This window comes from Fukomys damarensis, unplaced genomic scaffold (genome assembly GCF_012274545.1).
Source record: "Fukomys damarensis isolate Sample0158 unplaced genomic scaffold, DMR_v1.0_HiC HiC_scaffold_36, whole genome shotgun sequence".
Lineage (NCBI taxonomy): Eukaryota > Metazoa > Chordata > Mammalia > Rodentia > Bathyergidae > Fukomys > Fukomys damarensis.
Window position 1 is genome coordinate 13,850,009 of NW_022900948.1, and position 20,531 is coordinate 13,870,539.

Sequence of the window (20,531 nt, forward strand, 5' to 3'; positions counted from 1 at the left end):
ATTAGAAAGAATATCAGTTTTCTGAAATATTGATGCGTTACACAAAATCTGGATTGAGTACAGTGGTGCTTTAGTTTACAAACAATTTGTTTTACAATTTGGGGGATGATGCTGCATTTGTGTTTGTGTGCAGAAGATGGCCGTGGTTTGTCACCTGATACAAAGTTTGCAAAGGTAAGCAAAATTCTGCTGAATACTTTCACTTGGGAACCAAACTGCAAACAGAAGAGTGTGAACTGAAGTATTATTGTAATCTTAATTTTTTTCAACTAATACTTTATTTTGTTTCCCTTAACATAAAAGATTATTCAAGGGACAGTAGGTAAGAGAGAGGTTCATTCAGAGAAGGATGGTGATCATTTTGGTACTGCAGAGAAAAGATCCTCCCTCCTTATCAAAAAATGCCTAAGAAAGAGCTCAGGAATGAATAGTGTCAGCTAACAATAAACAGTAATATTTGACAATTCCTCTGTGTCAGACTCTGCTCTGGCATGTCTCATTTGTACCTCCTATCCCCACGAGCTTGCCTATGGTCTCATTAGGACTAGCCCTCTGTACCATCATCCACCAGTAGATGACCAACCAGGGCAAGCTGTAGGATCAAGTGGCTGGGAACTCCAGATCCAAACTGCTTAAGCTCAACATTACTTCAAGATTAGTTAATATTAATGTCATTATATTGTATACCTAAAATGTACCAATAAAATGAAATCTTAAAAAAGAGAAAAAAGAACAGGGAAAAAAAAGACTAGTTAATATAAATTTAAAAAAACAAGAAATAGTAATTTTGGCTAGTTTACTGTGGTCAGTGGAGTCATTACCTCCCTAGAGACATTCTTTCACTTTGATTTCTAAAGTTTATGTCTCAAGGCTCTTGGTTTAAAAAAAAAAAACGAATAAAAACATGAGACTACAGTAGAGATTAGAGTTTTTTAAAAATTAATTTATTTTGTAGTAAGTGTCCACCAGACACAAAAAATATCACAACTCTTTAATCTAAAGCAAAATAGGTAATTCTCTGAAAACTGGAATGCATTTCAGGATAAAGTGGCCTTCAATAATAAGATACACAAAACAGGAAGGCAATCAAAAGGCAATAGAAACATAAAATTTGGAAAGACAGGTGGCATGATTTAATTTTCAAGTTCAATTACCTGCATCAATATTTGGAAACAGAACAAGGGTCCGCTTGTTAAATGAGATAAGCGCGTCCAGTGTTAATTCAAACATTTTAATGGAATGCTTAATGTCAGTGGTCACAGGGTGCTGCAGTGCAACAATGTAATCTTTACATTTTACATCATCACCTGTTTAAAGAAAGACCAAACCACATTCCTCCATTAGTTAAGAAGCTTAAAGGCAGCAGCAGCAAATTCTAAAAGCAAGACCTGTGCTTTATAAATATTCTAAGGTAAAATAGTTTGACACATTCTAAGCAAGGCATCCAAATTAGGAACAAAAAATAAGAACACAGAGTAAAAATTGAAGAAATCAGCAAACAGCTGATTTTATAAATTAATGCTACATACACAAACTATACCTTTAAATTGCAGAAACCAGAAATTCATTAAAATTCAAAATATTCCAAAACACTAAAAAATATTTCCAATTTCTAATGTTTCTAATGAATAATAAGCATACTAATTAATGATATGTTGCAAAGCAAGGAATTTAGAGCCTGAATAAGCATTAAACATATTTCATATAATACCTAGGTATTGGTTTCTCTATATCATTACCTACGAGATTAAACAAATGCCAAGCTGTTTGCAATTCTGTTCTAAGGACTGGAGAGACTTTACTCATCCCTTGGATACCAAGACATATTTAAAATGAAAAAGTTTGGATTCTCATTGCTAGGCCAACCAATACAGGACATTTATCACAGGGCCTATATTATTCCATAAAACTAAAACTGAGCTCACTCACTTCTTTTTCCCCTGCACTAGGGATCGAATCCAGTATAATACATCCCCAGCTATATTACCAGCTCCCCGCATCCCACCTTTGTTTTTGAACAGGGTCTCTCTAAGTTACTAAATTGTCTAGGCTATGCTCAAACTTGTAATCGTCCTGCCTCAGCCTCCCAGAGTGCTGGAATTACAGGCATGTGACACCATGACCAGTTACCAACTCATCTTGTTTGTTTTGAGATACTGTCTCACTATGTATTCAAGGTGGCCCTGAACTCACTGTGTAGTCTAGGATAGCCCCAAACTTGGAGCAGTCCTCCTGCCTCAGCCTCTCCAGTGCTAGGATTACAGGTATGTACCACCATGCTCAGCAACACTTATTTTTAATGAGAGTATCTTTCTCTGTGATTATCATTAACTTCCAAATTCAAACAGCAGCAGTTACTTTTTAATGATTTAATGGTAATAGAGGAATTTTACTGTTAGAATCTATAGAAGTATTTGATTTAAAATACCACTGTAGTTCCAAAATTGTATTTTGAAAATGCATGGTCTCATAGTAAGCTTCTAAAATGCAGAAAAGGAAGATATATAACTGTTAAATTTTTGTACAAGGTAAGAAAAAGACCTAAAGCCCTCAAAGAACTACTGGAAGCTGTATGGTGGCACATGCCTGTAATCCTAGCACTCTGGAGGCAGGGTCAGGAGGACCACCATGAGATCAAGGCCAGCCTGAACTGCATAGTGAGACCCTGTCTCCAAAAATCAAAATAGAATGGAAGGAAGAAAAAGAGAGAGAAAAAAAGAGAATCTATTAGAAACTTGATAAAAATGTCAAAGTTTCACAGATCAAAAGGGAACAGTCCCTCACATTAGTTAACAGATGTCTAGAAAGATAAGATCAACATAAATTCAAGTAATCTACTAGACACTGATCAGAGCCATTAAAAACAAACTGCCAGGTAGTTGTAATGGTGTATTCCTGTAGTCCTAGGTATTTGGGAGGCTGAGACAGGAGGATTGAAAATTCAAGGCAGGCATGAGTAATTTAGTGAGACCCTGTCTCAAAAAGAGCTAAAGATAAAGCTTAGTTAGTATTCAGTGGTTCACAAACTTAATTTATGATTTGTGTGGGGAAGATGTTTATGTTTATGTTTGTGTGGGGAAGATGGCTGCAGTTGTATTTGTCAACTGATGGGGAGTTTGTGAACAGAAGCAAAATTCTGTCAAACACTTTTGAATGAGAACCTAATTATTTGTGAAGAGAAGCATTCATGAACTGAGGTATTACTGTATAGCACTTGCCCAAAATAATGAAAAAGAAAAAGAAAATGAAAGGGAATTCAAAGAAAATGAAAAACTTGGGGCAAGCAGTGGCAAGGAAAGAAGTGCCTCTATTGTAAATGAAATGGAAATACTACGTATATGCAAAAATCTGACCACAAAAAATATGCTATAATGCATATTTCCATAATATGAATTAGCTCAATCATGACCAGAAAAATAGAAAAATAATGCCAGCTTTTACTGTAGTAGTTGAGTTATTCATACACAATTCTTCCAGCAGAATGAGAACACTAAGGGAAAGGTAGTCAGCAAGCTGGGGAGGAATACAGTCTCATCCCTGGGTTCTTTTACCCTACATTCTTAATCTTGGTTCTGCTTGTTCAAGTCTGGTCTTGAAAACACATACAGGGCAAGTTTCTCTCATCTATGGAATTTGTGGGGGGCAAGTTTTCTTTGAAAGTGAGGATGTTTTAGAGCTTCCATAGTCCCATACAGAAGGTTATTTATACAACTTATTGTTATAATCTACTGACAAAGAGAAAGCAAAAGATTAAGAGGGAGAAAAATTCCAGCAGTTAATCCCGTGAGTGCTTTCCATTTCTCATTTATCCTACATTAAATGTGAATAAGAAATATTTGTGGTGTATAGGAAATACCCATACAGGACAGATGCAGTGAGATTGACCTTTGCATCTCAAGTGACTTTATGAAGGGCTGGAAAAACAGCAAAAACTACATGTGGTTTTCTTTTTGTTTGTTTGTTTGTTTGTTTTTTTAACCAGTGAAAAGAAAACACAAGAGGATGAGCCAGAGCTGCCTGTTCCCCTCAGTGATACTCTGGGCAAAGTGAGCACCTGCTTCCCAACCTGCCACTTCTGGCATAATCACTCTGCCTTTGTTTCTGTAACTCAACAGCTACAGTCCTTTCAAACAACCTTTCTACTAGGGTAGCATCATTTCATGTTGCAAAGTCCTATACCTATTCTGGTGTGTCTTTGACTATTAGGAATTTAATGTATCTTTTAAAGTTTGCTAGTATTTTAGTTAGGATTGTTACATATTAATGTTCTGGTTACAAAGATGCATGGTATAAGTGACCAAGCAAGCCCTATTTTTCTATAAGTAGAATGATAATGAGTTGTTCATCAAGAAGCTTTGTATAAAATGTATTATTGTCACAGATGGCTCTGGCTCATTGTCTTTCGTTTTCTTTCTCATTGGTTTCAAAAAATAAGTCTAGTTTTTGCTATTTTATCATCCTTCTTTTCATAAAGAACTGTTTAAATGACCCCAAATAAAACTGTAAGTCCTGTAAGTACAATCTTGCTGCAGTCTGTTTCCTAATGTTTGGTACCAGGAATCAAACTCAGTGCTTTGCACTTACCAGGCAGATTCTGTGCTGCTGAGCTACATCCCAGGCCCTAGATTTACCTTCTGGAAAAAGAAGATCCTAAGTCGATAATCAGTCTTTATTTTTCCCTTACTCAGTACTCTATAATCTATTCTATAATGGTATTCTTTTTCTAAACTTGTTTTCTTTAGCTCTCTCACTAGCAAAAGCTAATATCCAGGAAGCTAGATCACTGATCACTAAAAAATTAAAGACTTCAACACTGTTAACAAAGATAACAAACTCTGATGTTACAACTATGACTTCTGTTTTTCTACAATAATCATCAAACTCATATTGATAAAAACTTAAGACTTGTTAAATGCTTTTAATATTCATTATCTCATCTGAGTATTTTGACAATATCACCAAAAAGGCATTAAAAATTAAAATAATTTTTCCACTGTAATAAAATAAAATACAGAAAAAATTAAAATATGCATAATCCCACACCAGAAATTAATGTAACAAATGACTTGATGTACATACTCTAACTTTTCCATTAATTTACCTTTTATAAAAATACACCAGGTGTGGTGACACACACCTGTAATCCCAGCACTCCGGGAGGCTGAGGTAGCAGGATTCCAAATTCAAATCTAGCCTGAGCAATTTAAAGAGACCAGAGATCCTGTCTCAAAATAAAAAGGGCTAAGGATGTAGCTCAGTGGAAAGGCCCTGGGTTTATTCCCCAGTATGCAAAAAAGGGGAGCATCATATCACACGTATAATTTTGTAAATTTGGGGGTGGTACTGGGAAATAAACTCAGGGTCTTTGTTAAGGTTTAGGTCTAGATGTCCTCCCAAAGCCTCATGTGGTTATAGGTGGGGCTTTTTCAGAGGTGGCTGGATCTACAGTGTGTGATGCCAGGATCAAAGGTGTGTGATTACTACATCACTTCCACTGATAGGTTTTGCACTGCCCTAGTCCCAGTAGCCTGGATAAAATAAAAGGGACAGAAAGAGTCTTCTCCCTTGCTTGGTTTGCTTGCTACCTTCTGTCTTCCATGAACTGTTTTTCCTCTGCAATCCCTGTCTGCCATGCAACCCTGCCTTGGAGCCAGCTGATTATGGAGTGAAACCTCTACAAACTACGAGCTAAACCTTTCCCCCATTAACTTTGAATGTTGGGTATTTTGTCCAAGCGACAAGATAAAAGAAACTGAGATAGCTTTACTTTAGCTGTAGTTGATTTTTTGTTTTGTTTTGTCTAAGACACTAAATTGCCCAGGCTGGCCTTGAACTCACAATCCTTCTGCCTCAGCCTCCCAAACTGATGAAATTACAGGTGTACATACACCACCATGTCTGGCCAGGAACTGTCCTTGTAACTAAATATTTACCTACATTATATTTAATGGATTAAAAGCATTCCATTCTAGAAATCTAGATTAGATTTATTAACAAGTTCCATCAGTAAACCTATTTTAAGAAAAGGTGAATCTCAGAGATAAACGAATACTACAGGGCAAGATATAGGAACTACATATAACCTTAACAACTTACCAATTATTTAAATACAAGATAACCAAAAATTGTATTATTTTTGTTAAGCTAATGGGAAATATAAAAATTATAATCTTACCAAATTTATTCAATACAGGAATTGACTAGTTGAAAGGACACTGGCCCAGAGGTGTTCAGGATAGTCAGTACATAAAGAAAAGCACTGCCCAAGAGAGGCTTGGGGTAAACTGTTGAGTGGTTCATTTTCTGAGTGCTGATAGAATATTCTGTTCAAGAGTTTCAAAAAGGAGTGACATACACCAAACATTTTCTGACAAAGCCTGATGTACATACCTAACCACATCCGAATGATACTCATATAGTCTTTGTTCTTGGCCGAGAGAAGTTTGTCATAGGAAGGGCAGCCTGCCAACAGGATGCGATCGTGGTCCTCACACATGCTTATCAGGTGTTGCTCTGCACTTCGGGTGCAGCACACATGATAATGAGCCAGTTTTGTTATAGCATGTCTGATGGAGTCATCAATAGTCCCACTAACTTCTCCTCCTTCAATGTGAAGGATACGAATGTTCATTAAGGCAGCAGATGTAGCCAGAGCCAGGGCATCAAACCTGTCTCCATGAACAATCATGATATCCGGCTTCAAGCGGTTGAGGACATCCGGGAGCTTCACTAGAGCCAGGCCCACTGACTCCACCATGGCTGCTTCATCCTCCCCTCTCACAATCGTGTGGAGCCTGGTGTTAATGTCAAAGTCATCTTGTTCAATCATGCGGTATGTATTTCTAGAGCAGGAGAGAAATAATGTGAGAGCATGTTCACATTCTTAACGTACAAAAAAGCATTCTAGCATTATCCATACCGCGATAATCATGTTTAAATTTTTGGCTGTTACAACAGAGTAAATAAATTGAAATATAACTTACATAAAAAATAATAGGGCAGCCGGGGATTTAGCTCAGTGGTTCTGCTGCCTGCCTCACAAGCACAAGGTCCTGAGTTCAATCCCAGGACAGGACAGGACAGGGCAGGAAAAAGGAAAAAGGAAAGGCAAAGGCAAAGGCAGTAAGTGTACTTACAGTCCAGTTAGTTTAGCCTGCCTCAAGCACAAGGTCCTGAGTTCAATCCCAGGACAGGACAGGACAGGGCAGGAAAAAGGAAAAAGGAAAGGCAAAGGCAAAGGCAGTAAGTGTACTTACAGTCCAGTTAGTTTTTCACATGCATACCATGTAGCAATCACCCAGCCTAAGATAAAACACACATCATCTCAAAAACCTCCCTTGTGCCCCTTCCAACCATAGCTGGAGGGAAAACATCTGAGGGAAAAATATTTTTAATTAGGCAGAAAATACAAATTTAAAAGTGGTCAAGACATTTTTCTTTTATTTTTTAATACATATTTTAAAAAAGAGGTGTGTTGGAGCCGGGCGTGGTGGTGCATGCCTGTAATCCCAGCACTCAGGAGGCTGAGGCAGGAGGATTGCTGTGAGTTCGAGTCCAGCCTGGGCTACACAGTAAGTTCCAGAGCAGTTTGAACTACATCGTGAGACCCTGTCTCAAAAAACCAAAAAAATAAAAAATAAAAATTAAAAATTAAAAAATAAAGAGGTATGTACTGTAAAAGAAAAAATGTTACTTATGAAAGCAAAGCTCATTTTTTTTCAGAAAAAAGAAAGAAACCAAGATGCCTGACATGTCACTGTGCTATCAATTTCTTTTTTCTTTCTTTTTTTTTTTTTTTGGTACTGGCGATTAAACTCAGGATCTTGCACTTGCAAGGCAGGCAGCAGCACCCCTGAGCTAAATCTCGGACCCCTGTGCTATCAATTTCTGAATGATGAAATTATCTTTTGAATTCTTTTTTTTTTTTGGCACTGGGGATCAAAATGAGAACCTTGCCCTTGCAAGGCAGGCATGGTACCACTGAGCTAAATCCCCTGCCCTTGAATTCTCTTTCTATAGTATCATTAATGCAGGAATAAATTCATACAGAATGAAAATGTAGCTTTCACAAAAATAAAGAAGCAGTGAAATGCAGCTTCAAGATTATTTCATGGTATAATACCAGCAACTCTCAATCCCTTAAAGTTCCTGTTATGACTAAATTTTAAAAGACGTGGTTCTTTTAGTATATGTTAATTATCTTAAAAATAGAAAATATGGAAATTATCCACTAATCTACCAATCAGCAACGATATAATTTCCCTTCATTTTATGCAAATACTTAACATAGTTGAAAACACACCATACATACAATTTCATAATCTACTTGGTCTATTTCATATTGTCTCAGATCATTAAGGAGTCTATATACATTATTCTAGTGCAGATAGCACAACTAGGGCTGTAGGACTACTTCTCCATTCACTTGAATTTGGGCCAAGCCTTCCACTGTCCTAAGAGAAGCAGAAATTAAAAATAACAAAGACCCAAGAAATCTCTAAAGCTTCAGTCTGGAGCACATGCATGTTAGATACAGTAACCTGGCCTTCAGTAACCTTTTCGCTACTCAAAATTCATTAAAGGTTCAGACATAGGGACTGAATGTTATGCACATGACGAGTGTTACGGGAAACTCATGCGCACTAGATTCCCTTGAGATCACTCAGCACCCTGTTGATCATTTCACGTCCAGAGATCCAATGAGACATGCTAGGTGGTTCTCCCATGTTTTGTTTTGTTTTGTTTTTTGAGAAAGGGTCTCACTATGTAGTTGAGACTGTCCTGGAACTCACTATGTAGGCCAGGCTGGTGTCAAACTCACAGCAATCCTCCTGCCTCAGCCTCCCAAGGGTTTTGTTTTTGTTTTTTGGTACCGAGGATTGAACTCTGGACCTTGTGCTTGTGAAGCAGGCAGTGGCCCCACTGAGCTGAATCCCCAGCCCTTGGACCCTAACTTACTTTTTTCTTCTCATTCTCCCCACTGCCCTGGCACCACTTCTTTCTGTTTATGCCACCTTTTTGTTTCTGCTGGTACAAATCTGCTAGCTCTGAGCACAACTTTCCCCATTAATTTCAAATAAATGAAGCTGCTTTTTCCTTTACCTTTGGGTGCATGCTTGCAATTCTTTGCTCGAGGAACACAAAAATCTGGAATTTATCTTTCAGGAACCCATCACACACTGTATCACACGTTTGTAGTATACTTTTGTAGATTTCTTTGGGTTTTCCTACACAAACAATGTTGCCAGGTGTGGTGGTGCACACCTGTACCCCAGCACATGGGAGCTGAGGCAAGAGGATCACCATGAACTAGCCATGGCTAGCCTGAACTACACAGACCCCATCTCAGAAAAAGAAAAAAAGATAATCATGTCTTTACTTTTTATTTCTTCCTTTATTTCATATCTGCTACAAGTTGTAGAAAAGTAAGTAGAAATCGTTCCCTCATTCCCAATCTTAGGGGGAAACCATAAATGTTATGATAGCAGTAGGATTCTCACAGATGGCCTTTATCAGATTGAGGTTTCCCTTCTAATCCAAGTTAAGAGCTTTATCATACTCATTGTCTATAATATTTTTTCTTGGTACTGGGTATTGAACCCATGTCTTTCCCATTAAGCTACATCCCTAAGCCATTCTATCTTTCAAAATTTTGAGACAGGGTCTCATTATGCCATTGCGTGGTCCAAGCTGGGTTCAAACTGGCAATCCTCCTGCCTCAGCCTTTCATGGTGTCAGGATTAAAGGCATGCACCAACATGCCTGCCGAACTGCTTAATTTTGTCAAAACTGAAATAGTCATGTATGTTTTCCCTTTTTATCAATTATATCGATACTCACATTTTAAGTCAATCCTGAATTCTTGAGATAAACTTGAAATAGGGTCTTGCTATGTAGTGTAGTCTGGCCTTGAACTCACAATGTAGTGCAGTCTGGCCTTGAACCAGCAAGCCTCCTATTTCAGCCTCCATATACTGGGACTACAGGTATGTGCCACTGCATCAGTCTCAATTTCTAATAGATATTAGGCCACTGAGATTTCCTATTTCTCTTGCATAAGTTTTTCAAGCAGTGTTTTTTTCAAGGAGTTTGTCCATTTCATCCAAATTGTCAGATTTATTGGCAGAATATTCCCCTTTTATCCCATCATTGTCAGCAGTGATATACACATTGTCATTTATACAATGGTCATTTCTGTGTTCTCTTTTTCCTTAGGTACTGTTAGAAGTTTGTCAATTTTTTTGTTTCTTAAAGAATTAACTTGCTAGGCCTGGTGGCTCATGCCTATAATCCCAGCACTTGGGAGGCTGAGGCAGGAGGATCACTGTGAGTTTGAGACCAGCCTGGGCTACACAGTGAGTTCCAGGTCAGTCTCAACTACATAGTGAGACCCTGTCGCAAAAAAAAAAAAAAAAACTTTTGGCTGTTAATTTTCTGTTTATCTATTTTTACATTGTATTGATTTGCACTCTTATTTTCCTCCCTTAAAGATTGGGTTTAATTTTCTCATCTTGTTTATTGAAATGGAAACACAGATCACTGTCTCTAAAGTTCTTTTTTGCCAGACGTGGTGGGGCATGTCTGTAATCCCAGCACATGGGAGGCTGAGGCAGGCAGTTGCTGCGAGGCCAGCCTGGACTACATAGTGAATTCAAGGCCAGCTGAACTACACAGCAAGACCCTGTCACAACAAACAAGCAAGCAAACAAGTAAACAAACAAGTTATTTTAAAAATGTTTTTCAAAGTTATTTTTTAATATAAGCATTTAAACCTACTAATTTCCCCCAAGGGCTGCTTCATCACCTTCCACAAATTTTGATATGCTATAATTTCAGTCCAAAATATTTTCTAATTTTCCTTATGACTCTGTCTTGATCTATGGGCTACTGAGAAGTATATTTAATTTCCAAATATTTTAACTTTTCTAGTTACTTTTTGTTATTGATTTCTAATTTAACGAATTTTGTGATAAGGGAATGCATTCTCTAATATTTCAGTCTTCTGAAATTTACTGAGCCTCGGCCCATGACATGCTCTATCTTGGTAATATTCATACACATCTGAAAAGAACATGTATTTTGCAACAATTGGATACACCTATTTTTAAGTGTCATTTAGGCTAAGGTGATAAGCTATTTTGCTCCAGGTTTTTGTATCCTTAGGGATTTTCTAGTTATATCAGTTCCTAAGAAAAGTTAAAATCTTCATCTCTAATTGCAGGTTTGTCTGATGCATGTTACTAGATGCATATGGATTGTTACAGTTTCCTAAAGAATTGTTCTTTTATCACTTTAATATTTGTATATATTTTTATAAACTTTAAGACAGTGCCTTACTAAGTTGCTAATTTACTTAGCCTAGGCTTGAACTTGCAACCTCCTGCCTCAGCCTCCTAGAGTGCTGGGATTATACAGGCATGTGCCATACCTGGCTACAAATAAATCTTTAGACATTTAAGATGAAAAGGTATTCTTTTATGTTTACCTATATTTTACTATTTCTAGCTACTCCTTATTGTAAATCTAAGTTTATACCATTTTTCTTCAGTCTTAACTTGCCTTAGCATTTTTTTTTTGTAGTTCATACTTGATAGTGAGTTTGCTCAGCTTTTATCTGAAAAAATATTTTCATCTTTTTTTTTGTACTGGAGATCGAATTTAGGACCTTGCACTTTGGAGGCACCACTGAGCTAAATCCATGGCCCTTCACTTCATCTTCTGTATTTTTTTTTTTTTTTTTTTTTTTTTGATACATTTTAGGCATACAGTACAGTTACATTCATCATTGCGATCTTGTACCTTTACATGACAGGTCTTGGTTCTCACTTTGGTTTGGTTTTTTGAGACAGTCTCACTATGTAGTTCAGGATGTCCCTGAACTCACTATGTAGCCCAGGCTGGTCTTGAACTCATGGTAATCCTCCTGCCCCATGCTGGGATTACAAGCATGTGCCACCACACCAAGCCTACTTCATCTTTATTTTTACTGTATATTTTCACTGGATAAATATTTCTGCATTTTGTTGTTTTGTTGTTGTTGTTTTTTCTTTTTTTTGCTTTTTCCCTTTGCACATATTAAAGATGTTCCATCATCTTTTGGTCTCTATTGCTTTAAAGAAGAGTCAGTTATCATTCATATCATTGTTCCCCTATAGGAAATATCATTTTTCTCTAGCTGCTGTTGAAATTTTCCTTAGCGTTCAGCAAACTGACTACATTTTGCCTTGGTGAGCAAGCTATGTTTTGCCTTAGTGTCGTAATCTCTGTATTTACCTTTTGGGGATATGTTGACTTTCCTGGACCTATACACTGATTTTTTTTCACCAACTTTGGAAAGCTCTGGCCACCACTTCCTCTAAGATACTTCTACCCCAACTTCTTCCTCCTTTTTTCTGAAATATCTGTTAGAAGTCACTAAAGCTCTGTTTTTCACTTTACATAATTTTTGTTGTTGACCTGTTCTTTACCTAATTTTTATTTATCTGTCTTCAAGTTCACTGACCCTGTCTTCTCTTTGGTATTTATGTCATTTGGATTATCATTTTTTTTCCTGTCTTTTCAGTACTTTTCTTAAAATTAACAGATTTTCTTTTATATTTCCCTGTCTCAAGCTGCTTGTTGAGAATGTAATTACATCTGAGCATCACTAGGTCTGTTTCTATTGACTACTTTTTCTCTTGATGTCATTTTCTGGTTTCTTCACATACCTAGCAATTTGGGATTATATACTGAACATCGTGATTGAAATACTATAGAGCCTCCAGGTTCTGTTATCTTTAAGACTTGATTTTTCATTTGAGCAGGAAGAAAATTAGTGGATGTACAATTTGTAGAAGCTTAGTTTGAAGCATTAGTAAGATGAATCTGGTTCAGTTTTCCTCCTAAAGAGCCAAATGGATACAATTTATACGCTTAAGGTGCAGTCTTTCTGGGGTTCCAATGAAAAGCCTGGGGGGGTTTATGAAGGCCCTCTAACTTGGTAGGATTCAAACTCCAAACTGCCTCTACTGAAATGGACAACAGACAAAACTGTATCAGTTTCTTCAGCCTCCAGCTATTGTTTCCTGAAAAGTTTCTTGGAGTCCCATTATATGCTATTCAGTGGTCAACCAAGAATTGCAAAATAATTAATATACAGATTCTGGGGCTTCCCCTCTGATCCTTTATTTCTGGAATTTCTTCCCTCAATTTCCAGATGTTCTAACCTCCCAAGTTCCATTTTCTAGTACCTAAGCCTAAACAACAGTGGCTTTTTTGCTTGAGTTCTAGTCAACCTATATCATGTGGACACTCTAATGAAGGATTAAACATGTATCTTCCTAACTATAAGACAGCTCCTAGTTTGGGGGGTACCAGGGATCAAACTCAGGACCTTGCACTTGCAAGGCAGGTACAGTGCCACTGAGCAAAATCCCTGGCCCAAGACAGCTCCTTTTTTTATGTAGATTGAATCTCCTTCAGTTTCTGCCTAATACTAATTGCTTTCCAGTTAAGTGGGGGGAGGGACTGTTTGTTTTTGAGACAAGATCTCACTATGTAAGTACAGCCTGGGCTTGAACTCACTGTGTTGCCCCAGCTGGCCTCAAACTTGCGGCAATGCTCCTGCCTCAGCCTCTCGAGTGCTGGATTACAGGTATGTGCTACCATGCCCAGCCTCTCTTAGTATTTTTTAAAATCTTCTCCAGAGTTTATAAGGGATAGCAGTAGAATGAGTCAGATATAAGCTGCTCTGCCATTACTAGAGCCTGAGCTTTTTCTTAAAAAATTTGTTTATAATTTGAATATTTTGTTCAGTTATACCTAATTTTCCCCTACAAATGAAAGCACTTCAAATCATAAAATGTATTTATTCATTTATTTATTTATTTTGATTTTTTGAGACAGGGTCTCACTATGTAGTTGAGACTGACCTGGAACTCACTACGTAGCCCAGGCTGGTCTCGAACTCAAAGTGATCCTCCTGCCTCAGCCTCCCAAGTGCTGGGACTACAGGCATGTAGCACCACACCCAACTATAAATTTATTTCTTATTTCAATTTTTCCTTTATCATTTTATCTCCTTTACCACTTTATTACTTTTTCTTTTCTTTTTTGTTTTGACTTCTATGTATATCATCTATCTCCCCCATCAGAATATAAGTTCTAAGAAAACAAGGACTTTGTTTCTATCTTATTTGCCACTTGGCACATGCTAATTTCATAATAACTATTTGTTAAATGAAAAAAATGAAGAAGTGAATTTCCAAGTATGCTGTTGTTACTTTTTAACTCAATTCTTAAAAGTATAAGAATGCTAGTTAAAAAGTCCAAGTATGAATTCCCCTCAATTTATTATGGGATGTCCTGATAACCCCATTGTAAAATGAAAATAGCACAGGTTGAAAATGCATTTAATGCACCTAAGATACCAAACATTGTAATTTTAAAACACAGTACATTATAGAATATCAGGGCTGGGGACGTAGCTCAGTGACACCATGCCTGCCTGGCAAACGTGACTGATGATCCCTGGTACCACACACACACACACATACACACACAAAAAGAATAGCAGTTGTTTATCCTTTCTTTTTTGGTTGAGGGGGCACAGTGAGGATTGAACCCAGGGCATATGTATTGAGCTACATCCCCACTCCTTTTAACATTTTTTATTTTGAGACAGTCTCACTGCATCACTAAGCTACCCAGGCTGGGCTCAAACTTGAGATCCTCTTGCCACAGCCTCCCAGAGTGCTAGGATCACAACCCAAGTGTTTATTCTCTTGATCTCATGATTAACTAGGAACTGAGGCTTGCTCTTGCTGCCCAGCAGTCTGAACAAGTATGGTACTACATATTACTAGCCCAGGAGAAAGACAATTCAAAAATGTGAGATACATTCCGAATGTGAAATTCTGATGAATGTATATCACATATGACTCAACCATCATAAAATTAAAAAACTGCAAGGTGAATAATTATAAATCTGGGATTGTCTGTAATTGTAACAGAAGGTAGCTCACTTTTTCTGTTGCTTTAGTATCATTTTTAAATAAATAATACCAGCTCTGTGCAGTGGCACATGCCTATCCCAACTACTCAGGAGACCAAGGCAGGAAGATCATTTGAGCCCTGGAGTCCATGGCCAGCCCAGACAACATAGCAAGACCCCTTCTAAAAAGAAAAAAAAAACAATAAATTCATATGGTTTAAAATTCAAAAGGGGGCCAGGCATGGTGGCACACTCCTGTAATCCCAGCACTCAGGAGGCTGAGGAAGGAGGATCACTGAGTTTGAGGCTAGCCTGGACTATATAGTGAGTTCAAAGCCAGCCTGAACTACTAGTGAGATCCTGTCTCAAAAAAATAAATAAGAAATAAAAAGGTTATATAGTAAAAAGAAGTCTTCTACTTTCGTCTCCTAGTCATTCAATTCCTCTCCTAAGAAGCAACCAATCTCAAGTCAGAAAATATTTGAAATATACATTTTCATTAAGCACCAGTAAAATTTGCTATTCATTAGTCTCTCTAGACAAATACTACCTTTCCATCCTTGATTACTATGATAGGAGATTAAGAAATCTACTACAGTTTTCCTGAGAATCTCTCTCCCACCAGTCTTCCTACCAAAGTTTCATTAGAGAAGAGTCAGACTTTTACATCTGGTTCCAGCTAAAATTTCTCTTCTGTCTTATGTTATCACCCACATGGATTCATTTTACATTCATTCAGAATTCATTTTACATTTTAAAAAAATCTATGAATCCCTGAGTTAGCCATAACTTTCTTCTCTACTTTTTAAATACTGTCTGAGAGCAAATTGTCAAATTGGGTTGTTGTTGTTTTGTTTTTTGAGTCAGGGTCTCACTCAGTAATTCAGGCTGGCCTTGAACTCCAAGTCATCCTCCTGTCTTAGCCTCTTAAGTGCTGGGATTATAGGCGTGCAATACCATGCCCAGCCCTTAATTATTATTATTATTATTTTTTTTTTTTTTGGTACCCGGGATCAAACTTGGGACCTTGTGCTTGCAAGGCAGGCAGCAGAACCACTGAGCTAAATCCCCGGCCCTCAAATTGGTTTCTGAAGGCAAGTTTTTTATTTGTTTTACTGTTGTTCTCTTTTATGTACATATTCAGAGACAGGGTCTTGCTATATAATCCATCTGGCCTTGAACTGGTGATCCTCTGTCTTCAAGTGCCAGAAATACAGGCCTTTGTCACCATGCCCAGCTTGGTTATAAAGAATAGTCTGAATAAACAATTTTAACATAAACTTTCCTATATAATAATCCATTTAACATCTTTGGAGACTGCATGAACATCTTAATGCCACAAGGGTGCACTAAATTCCTCTTTATTATGAAAAGCAAAATTATTTGGGCATAGTAGCACTCCAGAAGCTGAAGTAAGAAGATCATTGTGAGTTCAAGGCCAGCCTGGGCTACACAGTGCATTCAAGGCCAGCCTAAAGTACATAAGAAGGCCCTGTCTCAAAATGAAAATTATAAAAAAATAAGAACGTTCAGGGCCAGGGATTTAGCTCAATGGTTCTGCCACCTGCCTCATAAGCACAAGGACCCAACTTTGCTTCCCGGTACCAAAAAAAAAAAAGAATGTTCATTTCTGAGTTATATATTTTGCTCCCATCAAGATTACTTAACCTTCCTTTTCCAAATGTAAACTACAAACTTAATGTTGTAACTGGGGGTGGAAGCACATGCCTTTAATCCCAGCACTGGAGAGGCTAAGGCAGGATGAACCATGAGTTTGAGACCAGCCTAGACTACATAATGAGTTCAAGGCAGCCTGAGCTGCATAGTGAGACCCTATCTCAAAAACACACAAAAAATTTAATGTTACAAAAGTAGTTATCAAAGGTGTCTGTAACATTTCTACTTTACCTCAAAAACTGATCAGAATTTTAAAATCTTGTTCCATAATACTAGTTTATATTCTTTTGACCTATAAACCAGTTTTGAAGAATGGCCATTCGAACTTGTAAAACAGACTTGGGGGTGGTGGCTAAGCAGTAGAAGATGTGCTTAGGGTTCAATCTCTAACAAAAGAACAATAACAACAACAAAAAAAAACACCTTACAAACATATTACATGGAATCATATTGTTATAGTCATAAAAATATATATTTATAAGTGGCATTTTTCCTGAATGTAATAACAAATAGCACTAGTTTTTATAATTATCATTTATGAATATTTACTAAGTAGTATCACTGTGATGGATATTTTAACTATCTCTGTTCCTCACAATAACTTACAATGTAGCTCTTCTTGACAACTTTTCCAAGACCACATAAAATCTACTAAGTGGGGCCAAGGATTTAGTAACGCACCTGCCTTGCAAGTACAAGGTCCTGAGTTTAATCCCTGGTACCAAAAAAAAACTAAGTGGTAGAACAGATTTGAAGCTAGGTCCATATGTTTACAAAATCCAAGCTCTCTTCAGTACACTCCTGCAAAGAATAAGAAAACATTTTTGTCTTACCCATAGTCATCTATTAGGTGAGAGCCAAGCACCACCACATCAAGTTCAAAGAACTCAGGTTCCGTTTTAATGCCAAACATGATTGGGGCAAGTTTAGAATAATCAGCACGGTTGCAAGTAGCAACACAAACCCGAAGTTTTCGGTTATTCCCATTCTTCTCCATGACTTGATTTTTTCGTTTTGAGAGTTTCTTAAAGTAGAGTTCCTGAAGTTTCAAAAAATAAAAAAATAAAAAAATAGAATAATTCCTCAATATAAAAACATAACTTTTCAGTTTTAAGTCCTACCATTTACTATGGTGATTCTCAAAGACTTTTGTCCAGAACTGCTATGTGACGCTCCCACTGGTATAGCTAGTTAATGAAGTTCCAGCACACTAATTATAACTCCACTCTCTTCTCGCTCTCACATTCAAGAAAACAATTCAGGGCAATGAATAAGGAATGGCAAATCAACATTTCTCTTTTTTCTGTACTGGGAATTGTACTCAGGGCCTTTGTACTGAGCCACATCCTGAGCCCCTTTCTTATTTTTTGAGGCAAGCCTCTGCTAAATTACTAAGTTGCCCATGCTGGGCTCAAACTTGCAACTCCAAGAGTAACAGGATAACAATCATGCACCAACTCAATGCCTGGCTTTAACTCTCATTTTAAAGGCAAGCATATATCAGCTTCTTGATTATTATTAAAAATTACCTGCCACACCTTATAACTGAGTCCAACATAAGAGACTGTTACAAAACTTTGGAACAAGAACCCCACTGATCTAGTTATTCCCTCGCTTTACAGACAGGGAAACACAAGTCTAAAGAGAGCAATTACTTCCTCAAGATTCAAGATCATGTCTTATAAGGAATACAATCTACTCAGCCTCACTCTATACACTCTCTTAAAGAAGCGCTGTGACAGAAAAATGAATAAGATTAAAACCCTACCTTTAATAACTCATTAGCACCTACACACCAGTGGCCGGGTGGACAACTCTAAACAGACTTAGCAGTTACCTCTCCTATGTCCGATGAGCACTTGATCCCAAACCGAACTCTCCTTCTCCAAACCTGTTCTCTCAGTTGTGTAATTCTATCCATCCAAAGGCCTTGACATCTTTTGTCTTTTCTGCTCCTCACCAGTACCTCCTAAATCCTGTCAATTCACCTCCTGAGTATCTTTCATCCCAACTAGAACTTTCCTAGTCCATTCTCTCATCCTGGATCTGAACTACTGAAACTGCTAAGTGATTCACCTGTCTTGTCCTGTCCTGCTTCCCACAGGCTTTGAAATTGATCCTGCCGAAGTTCATAAATCTGATTATCATATTACATCACAATGTATCATACTATATCACTATAAAATACAGCATGCTGGTCTAAACCCTGCTCTACCCTGTGCCAAAGCACCAGCCACACCAAACTGCCTACACTTCTACTTTTCAGGATCTCTATGCCTTTATAGATACAGATATCTCCACCTAAAATCTTTTCTCCCTGCCTAGATGCCCAGTCATCCTTCAAAACTCAGTCTAAGTATCATCCCTTGTTTTAGTCACTTTTTTCTCATTGCTGAGACAAAATACTGACACCAAAGTTAAAGGGGGGTTACTTAGCTCAGTTTGTAAAGGTTTCAGTCCATAACGGGCTGGTTCCAAGGCAGAGTGGCACGTGGCAGAGGGGTGCCACAATGCAGAAAGAGTTCACTGTATGCAGAAAATAGCAAAACCAAGCAAGCAAGGGAACTTAAGAGCATCTTTCTGTATCTTATCCAGATTACTTAGGGTGGGTAGTACTCCAATCCTTCATCCTAGTACCTCTGAGCCTAGCATTACACCATGAATCATTTCCAGCATCATACACTGGATCCAGCCACTTCTGAGAAAGCCCCACCTATGGACACCTATGAGGCTTTGCGGGGGGGGACATTTAGACACACGCCATAACACTCCTTATGGAAAGGATTCACATAAACCTCAGTTCCCTCTCTTCCAAACCTAATTAAGTTGCTACCTTCCTCTGGGGACTATGGACTACAACACAGAAATTTACTATTATTCAACTCCTCTACCCTCTCCTGTGCCCCATGCCCTAACCCTCCATTCTAAAAGTAAAAATCAAGGCAAGATATAAGAGATTTATTTTATCAAATATTTTAAACATCTCTACATCAGCAAGTTCAAGACTATGACCTCAATGCTTAGGTTTCAGAAAGTACATCAATATTTAGAATTTGAACCAGATAGCTTGAGTAATAATATCAAACAGGGAGGGCTTCCCTCTGAAATCCACTGGAAAACCCACTGGTAGCCCTTTCCCCTTGGTCTTCCATCTCATTCAGGGTAGAATTCTGTGACCATGCCCATCTTCGGGCCAACTGCCCCATTACTGAGCACATTCTGAATTTAGTCCCTAGTAAAATCTAATTTCACCAATGGAAAGCATTTATTACATAATGAGAATTCTGCCAAGAGAGTCATACCCACAAGACCTAAGCACTAATCACTAAAATAACAAAACTGTTCTTCCAAAATGACTACCTTGTGTCCTTTTACATAATCATTTTTTGTTTGTTCAGGGATTTTTTTGTTGTTGTTTTGTTTTTAGACAGGGTTTTGCTATGTAGTTCAGACTGGCCCTGAACTCACTATGTAGCCCAGGCTGGCCTCCAGCTCATGGCAATCCTCCTGCCTCAGCTTCAGAGTTCTGGGATTGCAGGCGTGTGCCACCCCCACCCCCACCCCACCATAATCCTTCTTGCACTGACCAACACTGTATTTGAACCGAATACACTGTTGGTCATATTTAATCTGAGAGGTGAGGCAAAACAAAATATTCGTGACTGGTCAATTTCTGTTTGTTTTACAAAGATCAGTAAACTTTCCATCTGACAGTGCTTAGTTTACCAGGTTACTGAATGATTATTCTACCTAAGTAGAACAAACTAGCCATATAAATAAAATATTAAAAATATAAGAATGATCTTTTAAAGGCCAAAGCTTATTTTTTAAGTTAAACCTTAAAAAGACAATACTTTTGTGTACTGTAACAGTAAAGGAGATA

General features: G+C 37.7%; 1 protein-coding gene across 4 annotated transcripts in view; it reads right to left on the minus strand.

Annotated features, from left to right (window-relative positions):
* Positions 1-20,531, minus strand: part of Gne (glucosamine (UDP-N-acetyl)-2-epimerase/N-acetylmannosamine kinase) — a 50,720-nt gene that overhangs the window by 19,665 nt on the left and 10,524 nt on the right. For 2 of the 4 annotated variants that reach the window (XM_010619365.3, XM_010619366.3), the window contains 3 exons: positions 17,482-17,687; positions 6,391-6,842; positions 1,155-1,307 (listed from right to left, as the gene is read on the minus strand). In XM_010619365.3, coding sequence (XP_010617667.1) covers positions 1,155-1,307; positions 6,391-6,842; positions 17,482-17,687 — 811 coding nt within the window. The remainder of the gene's footprint in view (positions 1-1,154; positions 1,308-6,390; positions 6,843-17,481; positions 17,688-20,531) is intronic. The other 2 variants (XM_033758958.1, XM_019206804.2) reach the window with 1 other exon arrangement.